Source organism: Megalops cyprinoides, chromosome 4 (assembly GCF_013368585.1).
Source record: "Megalops cyprinoides isolate fMegCyp1 chromosome 4, fMegCyp1.pri, whole genome shotgun sequence".
Classification (NCBI taxonomy): Eukaryota; Metazoa; Chordata; class Actinopteri; order Elopiformes; family Megalopidae; genus Megalops; species Megalops cyprinoides.
The window spans coordinates 5,692,501-5,708,443 of record NC_050586.1 but is presented as its reverse complement, the minus strand read 5'-3'; the positions used below and the strand labels follow the sequence as shown (position 1 = coordinate 5,708,443).

Below are 15,943 nucleotides of genomic sequence, written 5' to 3'. Positions count from 1 at the left end.
TTCTCTTGCTTAACTATGTCCCTTGTGATGGTTTACATAACTAATATGGCTCACTATTTAGTGTGTTGCAAGTAAGAGTACGCAAAGAGCGACAACAGATGCATTTTAATTGATTCAAGCACATGAATAAAATTATATTTCACTGTGAATGGGTATAAACAATGATCAGTCACAAATGATCACAGATACAATATGAGTAATGGAAGAACATACGGGTGCAGGGGAGAGCTGCTTCCTCTCTGTAGACAGAAAGGTCCCTTACCTGGACAGATTCAAAGTCCTTTACCTGGACAGATTCAGGTGTTCTGTTTACACCTCTGACTGCGGGACTGCTGGTGTTAAGATGCCACAAATAGGGAAGACTACTCTCCATATCGCCATTAAAAGAAGGGAAATCGCTTGGATCGTGTTCAGATGGCCGATCCAGCATTTGGAATTTCTCCCATACTTAAACAGGAACAACAGGACCTTTCTCATAATTAGGGTTTGTTTTTTTTAACTACAACAACAAAAAACACTTGCAGCATGTCTCTGGTGCAGGAATATTTAAAGACAGGGGTTCAGAGAAAGAGAGAAAGAGAGAGAGAGCTTTTCTAGGCATGTGGAGCTTGGCTATGTGGGGGAGAGAGGCAGGAAGCCATCTTTGGCAGGAACAGTTTCTTGAGCCAGACAAGGAGTGTAGGAGAAGTCCAGGCACAGAGACATCACAGATCCACAGCGGCCCTCATCCCCACCATGTGCGGACAGGAAAAGATGGAAAAAAAAACAAGAAAGTGATTTCATTTTCAATAGATGTGTTGGAAATAAATACATCTCATTGATAGGAGCATGGCCTCAAGTCTGTCACCAAGGATCCCTCCGCCCCAGCAACAAAGAGGGGTCAGGGGAAGGTCAGTGAAGTGAGTGCACATGCTTGAATCCTTTTGTAATCAGACAACAAAGGAAAAAAATGTGTCATACATGCATTTCCAGAGGTGTGTTTGCAGATTCTGGAGAAAAAAAACTATGTTTTCCTCAACATTTCAGAAACACAAAGGATTTTACAACAGATCTCTGACAATCACATACACTATTTTGCTGAATCTTCGGTGAGATGCAGAAGCTTAAAAAAAAAGGGGGGGGGGGTGAAAAAGAAAAAAATCATGAAAATTGCGTGCTGGCTTGTACTTGAAAAATACAAAATGAAAGATATTCAATTGATTTTTTGCTGAAGGATGAAATTAAATGTGGCCGCATGACAGTTTCTCTTATTGTTTAGACAAAGGGCGAGTTCTTTAAGAATCATTTAAGGAGCCACATAGAGTGTGGCACTGTAATTACAAATAACTCAGACTCAATGGCCAGATACAGGAGACCTGAAACAGTGAAAAGAGGCACGGAGCACTGGGTATTAGTATAGGGAATCTGGAGAGGAAGTGGTATATAATGGTAGCCCACACACACATAAACACACACACACACACACACACACACACACACCAGGTACAATGATGCACATTCACCCCGGATGTGAAGAATGTACTAAGAACAGCAGACATTCAGTGTAGAAGCTGCGTCATCCCTGCTGCTGGAATTGAAAGTGGGTTTTAAAGGAATGCCGAGAAGCACAGTGCTCAATAAGGACAGAACATCTCTTCAAAGAAAGAAAAAGAAGGACCATAATGTGCAGCGCGTAAGGCACACACACACGGGACAGAATGAAATACTAGGAAAATATAAAGCTACTATAAGATATAGACAGTTAATACAGTATAAAATATTATTTACCCATAGGATTTGATGAAGAAAAATTGTATTACATGTTTATAGATAATCAAACACATGGGGGGTTAGGCAAAAAATAATGAAGTGATCAAATTCAGGTCAGATGTTGGGGTCTTTGTCCTGAATATGTGTTCATCTGGTTTGTTGGGATTCTCCTTTGACCACTGTAGACAATCTGAATGCCTGCCTTAATGTCTTCTTGACATTGATTTTAACTCCGGTTTATACACCTGGACCGTGCTGAGAGGTGAATCTCTGCTGTACAGTATATTTATATTGTGAAATATTGAAACCATGTTTACAGTATGCAGTATTGTGCCAGCACAAATGATTTTAAAGTTTTAGAGGTGAAACATGCGAACATGCTGTATTTTGCTTTGTGGCCACCCCCCCCCCCCCCCTCCCCCACCCATGGTGGTGATCTGGCAGGGGAGCAGCTCCCCTTGGCTTTGGACCCACTGCACATCCACTGCAACTCTTGCTCACCGGGCTCTTTTCCTGCTGGTGGGTGTTTTCCGTTTCCATGGGGACTCCCTTAGGTCAGGTGACAGGAGGCGTGCCCTTGGTCATGTGATGTACAGTACAAGAGGTTGTGAGCTGCTCAGGACCACGCCCTTATCCCGGCCCCCACTGTGTGCTGCTGCTCCTCCTGCTCTCTTTCTCTATGGTTTTTTAGCTTTCAACACACACGTACACGTACACGCACACACGCACACACACGCACACACACGCACACGCACGCACACACACACACACACACACACACACACATGCACATACATATACACACACCTGCGCATACACACATACAAAAAACATTCAACGTGTGTTTTGAGCTGTATTTTACTGTAATAGTTTGAAATCAATAAATGCAATTTAGTAAAACTATACACGTGCTGATGATTTTTCATTTTTGTAACAGTTTCAGTCCCTGTTCAGTTCTTGAAATCTCTTCTCTTTCTCTCTTACGCAGGGGTAAAATACATCACAGTGAAATCTAAGGCACAGGACACTGCTAGCCAGTGATTGCTGAGGTCATAATCACAAAGTTGAGAGAACTGACAGCCTTACTCACCAGCGACAACAGGAAATACTTTCAATTCAAGAGACACTTTCAAGAACTGAGAAAGACCTTCATATTGGGAGAGTGCAGGGAACGCACCATTCACACAAAAGCAGTACAAAGCAGTTCAGATCAAAAATACAAAAAAATGTTGTAAAAATGACTACAAAAGCAAGAGGAGGATATACTGAGGTGACCTCTGTGCAGGTCCGTCTCATGAGAAGCCTTGCAGAGGTTCACCGAAAGGTCACCCGCACAGCATCATGGGAAAAAGAACCAGACCTCACAACAATTCCAACAAAAAGCAGGAAGTATTTGTAAAAAAAAAATATTGCCTGCAGTCACCAGAACTTTGCTTCACAACTTCAACAAAGAAATGGAAAAAGCTCACAGCAGCATGAATAGACATGAATAGACAATTGCATTAACAGACATGTTCTTATTGCAGTAGAACATTCTGAATGATAGGTGTATGATAGGAATATTATTCCTTTACCAAGCTTGTTGCTAAGTATGAGTGGGTGGAGACCAGGCTTTAGAAAGCTCCTTTAGTCTCCAGAGCAGCCTGCCATCCAGATTCTGATTGGTCAGAGAGTTGATAGGCCTTGTCCAATGATTGCACTAGCTGAGGAGAGTATTCTGGTCTACTCTAAGTTACAGTTACAGCAATCTTCTCAGTAGTTACAGGTGGAGAATTCTTTCAGATCCGACTGTCAAACAAATGTAAGCTGACAACATGATCATATTGTCTGGTCACATCCTAAACCGAACGATTTTCAAACTGAGACAAGAAGGATGGTTTGGTTATAGAAATAACTACATGATGCTCACAACGAACTCATGCAAATAAAAATCATGAAATCAGAAGCTGAAGGTGCAGTTCAGTTCTCCCCCTCGGCCTCCTGCTCAGAGGGAATTGCACTACTGTGTGGAGATTGCAGCCGGTGTTTGATGTTGTCGCCTTGCTGGTACGTCCACTTCCCAAACAGCGGGCGAGTCCTGACCCTGGGAACTGCAAAGCATCATGGGGACTCGGGGGGGGGGTGGGTGGGGGGGGGGGGGGGGGGGGGGGGGGAGTCTCTCTTCCTGTCCCTTCCAGGCTGAGACACCCCACATCACCCCTCATCTTTCTGCGACTGTGTGTGCTGCTTATGTGTGTGTGTGTGACAGTGCGTGTGTGTGTCGGTTCCTGTCATGGTATGCTTCACAGTGCACATGCCTTCCAATCTTCAGTGACAGGGGTCAGCAACCTGGGGAAAACAAACACACACACAGGAATAAATAGTCGAGTAATAATTTTATTCATTCAGAGAGCCCATTGGCTCTAACCCCCAACCACTACGCCCATCCTATACATTTCTAGGAGATTTACCCAAAAATATATAGGGTATTTCTCCCTCAGCCACAAACATGAACCCACATATATGGACATACGCTTAAATGCCACAGCTGTGTCTTTTGGAAATATGAACCAAAATGGGAGACGGAACGGAAAAAAAAAAAAAACTTACAACCGACGTCTAATATTGAACCCGGCAGAGACAACCTCCAAGCAATTAATCAGAAAGCCTCCCTTCATTATTGGGCATTTGTGTTTCTGTGAACCGGAGGGAGAAAGCACAGGCCTCCCCACACGGGGAGCAGGTGTTTGAGAGCCTGAGGTGCGCCGAGGCTGAATGAGCTTCCCCTACGAGGGAGAAAATTAAGCTTTTCAGAGTGTTTGTAGCGCAACAGCCCCCGTGCAACTCCGCGCTTCAAGTGCCACTCTAAAGCCATTAATTGGCCGTTTGACATTAAAAGGAGTCTCCCACAATGCCAATCGTACTCCACGACGAGCGTCCGCTAATCACACTGAAAACTTTAAACACTCTACTTTCACCCCTTAGAGTTCTTACAGATTGAACATGTGTTGAGGAGAAGTCCTTGTGCGCCCCCCCCCCCCCCCAAAACAATCCACCCCACCAATTCCCCCCAAACCCCCCCAACCCCAAACAGAAGAGAACAGAAAATGACAACAATGTCAGTCCAGCCATTCAGCTGAGAATTTGTGATTTCAATGGGTCTGTTCCACAGCGTCAGCCAAATTGGGGACATATTGCTTTACCACCCTCACAGTCAGTGCCATAACATGTAATCTGCCCAGGCACCCTTGGCCACCCCAGTTCATTTGAGAATACTGAGTCTTAAATTAATTGTTTTTTTTTAAAAAAAAAAAACACTGATTGAGCAAATTCGAGCAAATATGAAATATTAAAAAATATCCACAGTTCGCTTCACAGTTGCTTCAAAGCTTGGGAAACCTCTGAATGCTAATACAGAAAATTACCACGGTATGCACAAGACACCCGACTGCAGTTTTGCAATATGAAAATACTGGAAAGATATTGGAAATTATCTGATATCCTGTTATGCCAAGATTTTGGTAGCTGCTGCCACCTAACATCCAACTCCAACAAGATGAATTGACATTAATTTATCAGATTTGATGAGAAAAGCACTTGCATTTATTTTGCAGGAAAATGATCAGTATGCATAACCAATCAGGGGTTACTTTGTGCATTATGGTTCTTTAATTCATTAATTGCTGAGCCAACATATTGCATGAATGGTACAGTGTGCTGTTGTTGGCTGTGGAATAGCTAATTGCTTTAGGATCATAAGTACACAACGGTTCTAGTGCAAGATGCACGTGTGCATCTGGGTTCATGGCAGAGGAGACGATAACTGGGCACACACACCTGATACATGTACAAATGCCAAAAGACGGAACGACTCTGACTAAAGCAACGTAGGAGCCATGAGTCACGCATAGAACCTGCGATGCATTATCTGAGGAAAAAAAGTTTCTGCTTCAGGTGATAAACAATGCTGTGATGTAGGTGCCCTCAGTACCCCATCGCTGCAAGCTGAATTTCACTAAAATTCTAACAGTGAAATGCTGATTTCACCTCCGAATCACAAACGAATGTCCTATATAGGTTAAAGAGAAGTGTATCAGCCGCCAATCCTAGATTCTGCAGAGCCGCAGAACACGGGGTATCTTGCCAAGTGTTGGGAGCAACAAAAGAGACTGCAGTCCTTTTATTAAATTCAGAAAACTTGAAATCCCAAAGTTGAATCTGTCTCATTTTGAACGCTACAATTTCCAGAGGCCAGTGTAAGGACCATGTGACACCTCCAGAAACTGGCCACAAGAGGAAGGCCATTTTAGCACTAATAATTACAACTGCAAACCATGGTTTCTTACTTTCTCTGGCCTCTGATCTCTGCACTGTCTTCCTGCGCAATCAATACAGACAACTAGCGCGTAATCTAACGTTTTAAAATGTTTAGTTGATCGACCACAAAAAAGGGCAGAATTAATAGTTGGATAGGCGTTTGCATTGAGTCCATACAAACGCTTTTGTCTTTGTGTCCTTAAACGTCCCCGACGCAATGTCATGGTTCCTCAGAACATCAGCCCAACGGCTACCCGTTCACAAGCCCATGAATGAAGTTTCTGCCATTATGCGACAAACAATCGGTCTTGGGTATCACATAATGTAAGGGTGAGCGTCTTAAAACATGCCCCCTACATTAATACATTCTTAAGAAAACTCACATCCCCGATTCAGTAACGGGAGGTAATTAGCATGCCTTCCAAATTCAAAGGTACCCTGACTCCTCTGGTCTCAATTGAAACGGCTTAACCTTGCCTTGGTGCAAGATTAATGCCTGCTTTAAATTTACCTTGAAACACCGGGTCTTGAATGCAGCTCTTAATGTTTTATTATGGGCCAGAGACATTGTGGTAGGTGATTCACACTAATCAAAAGCAGCCGGTGAAACTTTTGTTACCTGAAGGCTTGAAGGCTGTCAATTGAACCACCTGGCGAAGAGTGAAAAAAAAGAAAGAGTGAGAGAGAAAGAGTGAGAGCGAGAGACAGAGAGAAATCAACCAATAATACAAATGGCTCAGACATTGCGAATAACATGACCTTTGCACATTGTCACATTAGTAAATATGTCCTTCCCAGCATCTTTCAGACAAACGTCACAATGGCAACATTTCAATTTCCACTCTACCTTTACCATCCAACTTACAAGATCTGGAACAATTTATGCAAAAAAGTTTGTGTGACAATGGCCATGAAGCTGTTATCCCAGGGCATTTTATAACACAATGAAAATGAACATCAGCTACCACATGTGAGACTGTTGAGCCTTAAAGTGTGGATTTAAAACAATCAGCGTGTAGCAGTATGTTATAGCGGATGGAAGCAGGGCTCATTATACAGAGGTTGCCGGTTTGATTCCCAGATGGCAGCTGTCATAGCCTTGGGCACGGTTCTTAACCTGAGTTGCTTCAGTGTCCAGCTGTATAAATGGCTAACAGGTAAACCACGCCCCCTTTCCATCTCTCCTTCTGTGTGATGCGTTACAGGCCCCGCCCCCACCGGGGCCAGGGGGACGCGGCTTTACAGGGGTCCTCCGCCCGCATCAGCAGATTACTTTTTTACACAGCAGCTTGTTAAGTTTAAACACTGATTACCTGGACTCTGTGCTCACAGGCAAAATGCCCCTGTCACCCCTGACCCCGTTACAAGGTTTCTGCGGGTCAAAATTTATCACTGGCTGCCTTAATGCTCTTGTGAAGGCTCTGGCCTCAGTCTGTGATGGGAAGACCTGCATCATAGCACTGTACCTAGATTTAGGCTGATTTTCCAGATAAACACACATAAATCCCAGAATCTTCAAAGAAGTTTTTGTACAGACATTGTTTCTCTGCCATGTCCAGTAGGCCATGGATGCGATATGCAGGCAAAAAACTTCCTTCACGTGTCTCAATCGACGCCACTATATAAATAAATCACACAGAAAACATCAAGTTTATGATGAGTTCATCAAAGCACTGCGTGTTCGTGCCTTTCAAAGACTAATTTAGTGTACCACACTTTTTAATGCAAAGATGAAGCAAATGGTAATTGTTGTGTAAGTTGGCAGAAGAAATAACACTGCCTTAAATGTGTTACATAAAGGCCAAACCTTGCACTATGACTGAATGCCCCAGGATAAAGGAATCAAAAAATGAGACAGAAATAGATAGACAGAGACAGGAGGAGAGGTAGAAATAGGGGGGAGAGAGAGAGGGGGAGAGAGAGAAACAAGAAATGAGGACGCATATTATTATGACAAACTTCCTGGATTAAGCTGGAACATGATAATGCTCCTGCCCCGTACCACCAATATCATTCGGATTAATCTTAAACCCACCGTTTGGCCTGCTGTGGGCTTGCTGGGTAGATGGGAAGCGTTTTTCCTTCGCATTTGTTTTTATTTCTGGGTTATATCAGATATTGTGGTCCGTGCCAAATGGATGGCGCATGCCGGCCGAATGGGTAAACAGCGCTGGTCTCCAGCTGCCACCTGGCTGGCAGGGGGCCACCTGGAGCCCACAACAACGCAGCTTTCCAAGATAAGGGCCACAGTTAAGGATCACCCTCATCAGCACGGCCATCGTTATTACATTAGAGTCTTTACCTGCCTGGCGCACACCATCGGGCAACTCACATTACCCACTTATGCAGCTACTTCAATCGAGGGAAGAATGCAAATGCCACAGGTAGAAACTGAGCAGGTAACCGCTTCTTAATCCATCCAAAATGCAAAAAAAGACCTATCCCAAATATCATCATTACCATCATATTTATCATCATTAGCATCACCCTCAGTGTCATCATCACCACCACCACCATCATTACAGACATCATCATCATCATCATCATCGTGGTCCTAACCTGGCACTCCGATTGTAGAAGGGATTCTGTCCCCGAAAGAGCATTGCTCTGCTTTCACTCACTAAAGGGCATCATCCCATGATCCTCCCTGTTCTTTAACTACCACGGGGGCCATGTTTACCTCATACAAACACCGCGGAGGGAACAGGAAGGAAAAGAAGTGACACTGACATTGTCAAGGTGATATTTATCAAGTGAACTTCTGAGAGGATTAGGTGTTCATCAACCTGCAAAATGTCAGGCATGACTCATGTGCACAAGGGCTTCAGGTGCGTAATACACAAGAGGCTTTGCAGCAACTGGGCACCGCCCCAGGTCCCCTGTGTCATTTCCATGTTTTACATGACATTATTTCATTATTGTCATTTAACAGATGCTGTTATCCAGAGTGACTTTTATAGGTTATATATTTTTTTATAGGTTACAATTACCTGTTAGTTATTGGTACAGCTGGATATTTACTGAAGCAATTCTTGGTTAAGTACCTTGCCCAAGGGTACAACAGCAGTGCCCCAGTGGAGAATCAAATCAGCAACCTTTTAGTTACAAGTCCTGCTCCTTACCTTCATGCTACACTGACACCCTATGCTGCACTGTCGCGTTGTACCGACGCTCAAAACCATAAATCATTACATCCACTCGCTGTGAATGTCTTTAACTGTACCTGGTTTTCTGTTGTCGGGTGCTTCGTGGAGAAGCTCACAAAACTCTCCTTCCTGAAGCTCTCTGAAAGACATAATGGGATAAATCGCTCAGTGCGTCAGTGCTGGTGCCGAGGAAGGCAAGGTGATGTCCCACAATGCCCCCCTCTGCCCCACCAGCACCCACCGTTCTTAATGACCAGGGACCCACAGGAAGTGCTGCCCGGTGCGGACGTGTCGCTGGTCTCGGGGCTCGACGGCATCGGCACGCTGTTGGTCCAGGAGGAGGTGGCCGTTCTCTGGGACGGGAGGAAGCCGATTGGCTGGGAGCAGTTCTGGAACGGGAGCAAGGGAGGGACACGGTAAACACCAGCATGCACCTGTCTCAAGGCCCACGTGTGCCAATCTGATCGAGTGCCGAACACAAAGCACCCAAAACACGGCTAAGGTGTGCGTCACAGTTCAGAGGCGGAGAGTCACACGAAGTACCCTGCGTAACGCAGAGTATTTTTGGGTGGAAAAGTCCGGGATGTTCTCAGACGGTACAGGGCTCCACCTGTGAGTGCACTGCGGAATGGAGGAGGCCCAGCCTGATCCTGACAGATGCTTACCTCGCATGAGGACACGGCGCTTGCCAGAGAAAAAAAAATAAAGTTACGCTTCTACCCGCTCCCTCAAGCAACACTTTTCAAAACACCTGCTTCTATGGAACCTGCTAGGGCATTATTGAAGTTGTACATTCTTTGAAAGGGCTGGATTGATTTCAAAATAATAGGAGAAGCGTAGGGAGGAAGAAATTACAAACCTGACGTATGCTGTACTTACCGTAAAGGACAAAGCCTTCCTTTTCTCCTTGATTCTTCGAATGGCATTTCTCACCTTTTCAGATCAAGCAAACAGAGAAGCAGCAGGTCAGTATGGCAGTGAGTACTCAGGAACTACAGTACTGCATTCCCAACAAACAAATGGCTTTGAACAGTAAACAATAGTTCAGTAGTACTTTTATGTGCTGGTAGCACTGAGAGTCCATGCTTTCACTGAGGGCTTAAGGAGTCTGTGAATTACAATAAGGCAGGGTACAAAAGGGCTACAGGGCTCCAGCTACTGACCACACACCAAGCACCTGGTCCAGCCGTCATTACACAGACTCACTGTCTTTGAGCTCGTCAACAAACCATTCCAGTTAACTGGCACCGGTTTTCCACATGAATTGGTACAGTGTCGCTTGCACACCTCGGTGTGTTTTACACGGCTGAATGTGCTTAGGTATGGGTGCAGAGAGTGTAACCACGGGGCACGGGATTGGCTGGACAGGGCGGTAATGAGCTTAGGCTGGGCTGACCAGACCTGCGAGAATGTGATTGGACAGAGCAAGTGCAGCGTGGCTGCCCAGGTAACCTACCTCACTATTGTAAACAGCATACACCAGAAAGATGTACAGACCCTGCAGAGAAGGACAGGAGAGGACACACGGTTCATCAGCCAAAAGCCAAAAAGACACTTTTTACCATTTTATCCAGGGATACTGACCCTGCTAATGCTCGGTTTTGAGGGTATTTTATCTGGCAGAAAAGAAAGGCAGAACAGCCTGGTTAAATATAAATTTCCATGCGCTTTCCTTGACCTGAGCCAAGAGGCGCCACCTGCAGAATTTGACCCCCTAATTTTAGCCTTTTGTAGCAGTCAGCCAACCGGGTAGACATACAGCAAGGAATGCATGCCAAGTGACAGAAAGACAGCTTGCCAATTACAGTCCTGAAACCTGTTCCAGAATGGATGAGGCTGTAATTTTAAATGTGAAATGTTAACATGACAGAGCATTGCCTGAATCACGTCATCAATATCATCAATGCTTCACCTTAAAAATCAAATAATAATAATAATAAGAAGAAGAAGGAGAAGGAGAAAAAGAAGGTTTAACACCTCACACGAAAGACAGTGTCTCCTACAGCACAGTATCCCTATCATAGCATTATACCTCTATCATCTTATCAATGCATTTGTGTATTTAATTTAAATGTATTTAGTTATAGAGTTTTTTTCATTTAGGTACCAAGCATTCTGTAATCATTTATATAAATTTGAGGGAGGAGGAGGATCCATCAACCCTGCAGGTTTGGTCACATTAAATAAAGATAAATGTAAAAAAGTGAGACACAGTAATGAACACAGCACCTACAGAAAAGGAAATTCTACTACTTAATCTGTCATTTTTTCGCTCCTTGACCAGGTGGCAACCTCAACTGCTTCCCTTGTTATGAGAGTGGGAGTGGTTCTGGCCATCTGCTCCCTGCTTGAAATATTCACTGCTGCCCTCTAGTGCACATGGGCTCTCACTGCAGCGCCAGGAACCACGTATTCTTCACGACAACTTTCCACAAAATGGTAGACCTGCTTTTTCCTTTTCTCATCTGTGACGGTCATGTTTTATCTCCTGTTACTTTCGCTCCATTGAAGAGGCACACTGAGATGCCAGGCGGATTTGGCCGCCTATGGTGGGAGCCAGCGTGTGCTGGAACAGGTCAGACGGGAGAGCTGTGGAGGGGGTGGGGGAGTGGGTGTGGCCTGGCCTCTGCTTGGGCTTTCGCTCTCTGATTATACCAGCCAGGGATCCTCCTTTAGACAAATTTATGCATTTATCTCTCCCCTCTTTCTTTCCTCAGGATTTTCACAGTAAATCTAAATTAACAAGCACCTTGCAGAGGGTCATTCTGGGGCCAGGCGATTCTTATTAATTAAGAGGCCCGGAGCCATAAACTCCTGGCCGGAGAGAGCCGGAGCCAGAGGAAGTCCGCTCGGGACACACCTGATTTATGCTGCATCGCGGCCGCCGTTATCGCCCCCCCCCCGATAAGGAGGTGGAGGTAAATCTGGCCGGCGGGATGGCGTGCTGGAGCCCCGCCATGACCTGTCCTTCAGAGGCCTGCAGCCATCTCCCCCACAATGCACTTCCACTTATCTAAACACACCCCATCTACCCCAGCCCCTCGCTCCTTACACACACACACACACACACACACACACACATGCATGCATGCACGCACCAACACACACACAACCACACATGCACACGCACACACACACACACACACACACACACACACATGCACACATGCACGCACACACACACACACACGTGCACACAAACACGCTTACACACACATACACACACACACACACACACACACGCACACACACACACACACGCACACACACACATACACACACACACGCACACACACACGCTTGCACACTTTCTGACTGCTCTCTTTTTCTCCTCTGTCTCAATCTCTTCCTCTCTGTCTCTCCCTATCAATCTCTGCCCCTCTCATAGTCTCAACCTCTTTCCCTCTCTCTCCTGCTCTCTCCCCTCTCTTAATCTCTTACTCCATGTTATCTAAAGCTCTTTCCTTCTCTGCTCTCGCGCCCCCCCCCCCCTTACTCTTTCTCCCTCTATGTATCTCTCCAGCTCTTCCTATCTCTCTCTCCCTCTCTTTCTCTCTGAGACTCAGAGGATCGCAGTGTGTAACAGAAGGAAAGATTTTCTTTGAGATCTCAGAGGAAACAGATAAAACACCGTCTTTCTAGTGTTGGGAGAAGCAGCTCCTACATCCATCATTACCATTATCAGTTCAGCTTATGACAGAAGTATTTCTGAGGGCATTAACTATCAGTTCCCTTAAATCTGATCTCCCATTTATCAGCTGGCCACTTACTTAATGCTGTCAAATGCACTCACAGAGCAGAAACCCCATCCTTCCCTTCATGTGATGGAGTGAGGAGGTGAAGGGGCTAAGCTCACCTGGAAAGCGTTGAGTGCGATGAACAGGTAGGCCAGGACCATGGACAGGTGCACCAGAACTCCGCACAGCCAGGTCAGGCCCAGAACCGGCAACAGGATCAGGACAGGACGGGTCGCTGCCCTACAGATACAGAACCGAAACACATGGCATCATCCCAGAGACGTCATGATTCCAGCCTTACACAGAATCCATGTCATTAAGTTTTTACTTAATTAAGTTCTTAAACCATTAGCAGAAGCACATTAAATGATCTAGAAATGACCTAAAAAGGCATTTGATTTTAAACCAGTTTGGGCTTTGGTGCATTACATTACATTATTGGCATTTAAGAGATGCTCTTATCCAGAGTGACTCACATAGGATACAATTTCTACATGTCATCCATTTATACAACTGGATATTTACTTAGGCAATTCTGGGTTAAGTACCTTATCAAAGTGTACAGTAGCAGTGCCCCAACAGGGAATTGAACCAGCAACCTTTCAGTTATGACCCCTGTTCCTTAACAATATATTACACTGTTTCAAATACCCAACACAGTTCAGAAAAGATGCACCTCTAGTATTAGTTTTCATTGCATGTCCACTCGAATCAATGGTTCTGACAATTATGTCACATTGGAAAAATGCGGAAATTATTGCTACATTTTTATTTTCTTGCTGAATGATTGACTATGCTATTGAATCATCAGCACTTTGACCCCATGAGTGATTTAAAAATAAAGATGGACCGAAAGATGCAAACCACGCTTGTTCCCTTCCGTAGAGAAAGTACAATTCGAAAATGTAAAATGTTCTTTCAGCCATCACCTTGTTCTGATAGCACACTGGGGCCATGGAGTTAAAAGAGTACGGCAGCCTTGTAGCCCTTTTTCAATCTCTGCCATTCTTCAGAATCATCTAGCAAGTGTATATAAATAAAGGCTTTTGTAGGGAAGAGGCTAGGAGGTTGCCTTTGTTAACATCTGCATTGTTGCAGGACGGCTGCACCTGGGGCTAGGAGATTGAGTTTTCAACATTCAGCGGTGTTTACAAGGACAAAATGAGCAGTTCTATTTTTTTTTTTGTTTCATTTATTTTGGACTAAGTTATACTTTTTCCATTTAGAAAAAAAATTCTTTTGAATTCCGGAGGGAATATTGTGACAGAGTTGGTGTAGCTACTCACGGTGGTCCAAAATATTTTGATCCTTAAGGTTTGGGTCTTTTTCAGCCACAAAAACGGCGCATGGAGTGACACTGTAGCTCTCCCCCCCGCGCATGTCTTATTGTACATACAGGCGGTGACGTCAGATTATCTTTACGCACGAACACAGAGCAAGTGTATTAACAGCACCACACTCAGTTCATTCCCCTTTGATTGGAAATTCAGTCTGTCCAAACTGACCGGGTTTCAGTGCCTTTTTATTCATTGCTAATACATCCTGAAAATCATTAACAACCATAAACAAACTCATGCGCATGTGTGCACATATGCATGTGTGCCCATGCACGTATATTGCAAGTGTGCATGTACTTTGTATACATGAATATGTGCATGACTGTGTATGTGTATGTATGTGCATGCACGCATGTGTGCGCACATGTGTATTTGTATGCGTGCATGTGTCCATGTGTGCGTATTTGTGATTGGTGAATAATGATGGATATTTACACACACACAGCACATAGGTCCTTTTTGAAACCCAGTAGAATTCAGACAGAAAAGAAAAGAGAGCAAATAGTACAGAAACATTTATTTATTTGTTAGAAGAAAGTTAGTTAGAAGAACAGTCTTATTTGTGTCTGTGTCCGTGCATGCATGTGTTTGTGGTGCATGTGCTTGCATGCAGGCGTGTAAGTGCATGCTCCTGTATCTGTGAGCGTGCACGGATCTGCTGCTTTTCATTCGTAAGGAGGGACATGCGCATCAGGACGTGCTCCGCGACCCCCAGGGCGCGTATGAGCTGTGCCCCCGGTTTGCTTTCACTGGAGCAGGTGGGTCTGGAGAGAGAGGCTGGAACAAAGGGCCCAGTGAGGAGCACGGCTTTCCCCCTCTCCCAGCAGACTGCGTCCTCTCCTCACAGCCCAGGTGCCCTGCCGATAAGGCCCGGCGTGCTCCCCCTTCCAGCCCTGTCTCACGCACTCCCACATCCTGGGACTATCAGCTCCGCTCTGGGGGACTCGCACTGTTCATATTAGTATTAGCCTCAGTTTCAGTGTTAGTAGTAGTCTTATTGTTTTAGTTTTAGTTTCAGCATTAGTTGTAGTTTTAGCATTAGTATTAGTTTTAATATTAGCATTAGTTTTAGTATTAATACTCTCCGGGGATTATTTGTTCTGTAAGAGCTGCAGGACTGCAGACAGACACACAGACAGAGGCTGTTCCTCGGTTGTGCACGGCTGTGAAGAGAATCAGGAGGATCATGAGACGGGGTCTTGGGGCTGCAGTCTGTCTGTCTGCCTGTGTGTGTCTCTGCTTAGTGCTCTGTGTGGTAATGTCACTGTGACATCGGCCTCTTCCTGCGTTTCAGCAGAGAGGGAAGCAAGCCGCAGAACACATCCGTCTGTATTTCACTCTGTATAAACACAAAATGTCAGCCACATGCACAAAGTGTGTGTGTGTATGTGTGTGTGTGTGTGTGTGTGTGGGTGGGTGAGTTGAAGGCTGTGCTTGCATACATGTGTGTGTATGTGGGTGTGTGTTGTTGGGGGGTAAGTGTGTGTTTGCGTGCGTGTGTGTGTGTGTGTGTGTGTGCATGCATATGTATGTGTGTGTCTGTGTGTGCGTGTGTGTGTGTGTGGGTGGGTGAGTTGAAGGTTGTGTTTGCATACATGTGTGTGTATGTGGGTGTGTGTTGGGGGGTAAGTGTGTGTGTGTGTGTGTGTGTGGGTGGGTGAGTTGAAGGTTGTGCTTG

At 45.0% G+C, this 15,943-nt stretch overlaps 1 protein-coding gene across 1 annotated transcript in view; it reads right to left on the bottom strand.

Annotated features, from left to right (window-relative positions):
• Positions 1-3,985: 3,985 nt before the first annotated feature.
• adgrd2 (adhesion G protein-coupled receptor D2) overlaps positions 3,986-15,943 on the bottom strand; it is a 29,332-nt gene continuing 17,374 nt past the window's right edge. Inside the window, exons 20-26 of the mRNA XM_036527561.1 lie at positions 13,048-13,168; positions 10,648-10,689; positions 10,071-10,124; positions 9,433-9,580; positions 9,269-9,330; positions 6,665-6,695; positions 3,986-4,077 (exon numbers count right to left, since the gene is read on the bottom strand). Of these exons, the coding sequence (XP_036383454.1) occupies positions 4,070-4,077; positions 6,665-6,695; positions 9,269-9,330; positions 9,433-9,580; positions 10,071-10,124; positions 10,648-10,689; positions 13,048-13,168 (466 nt within the window). The 3' untranslated portion in view covers positions 3,986-4,069. The remainder of the gene's footprint in view (positions 4,078-6,664; positions 6,696-9,268; positions 9,331-9,432; positions 9,581-10,070; positions 10,125-10,647; positions 10,690-13,047; positions 13,169-15,943) is intronic.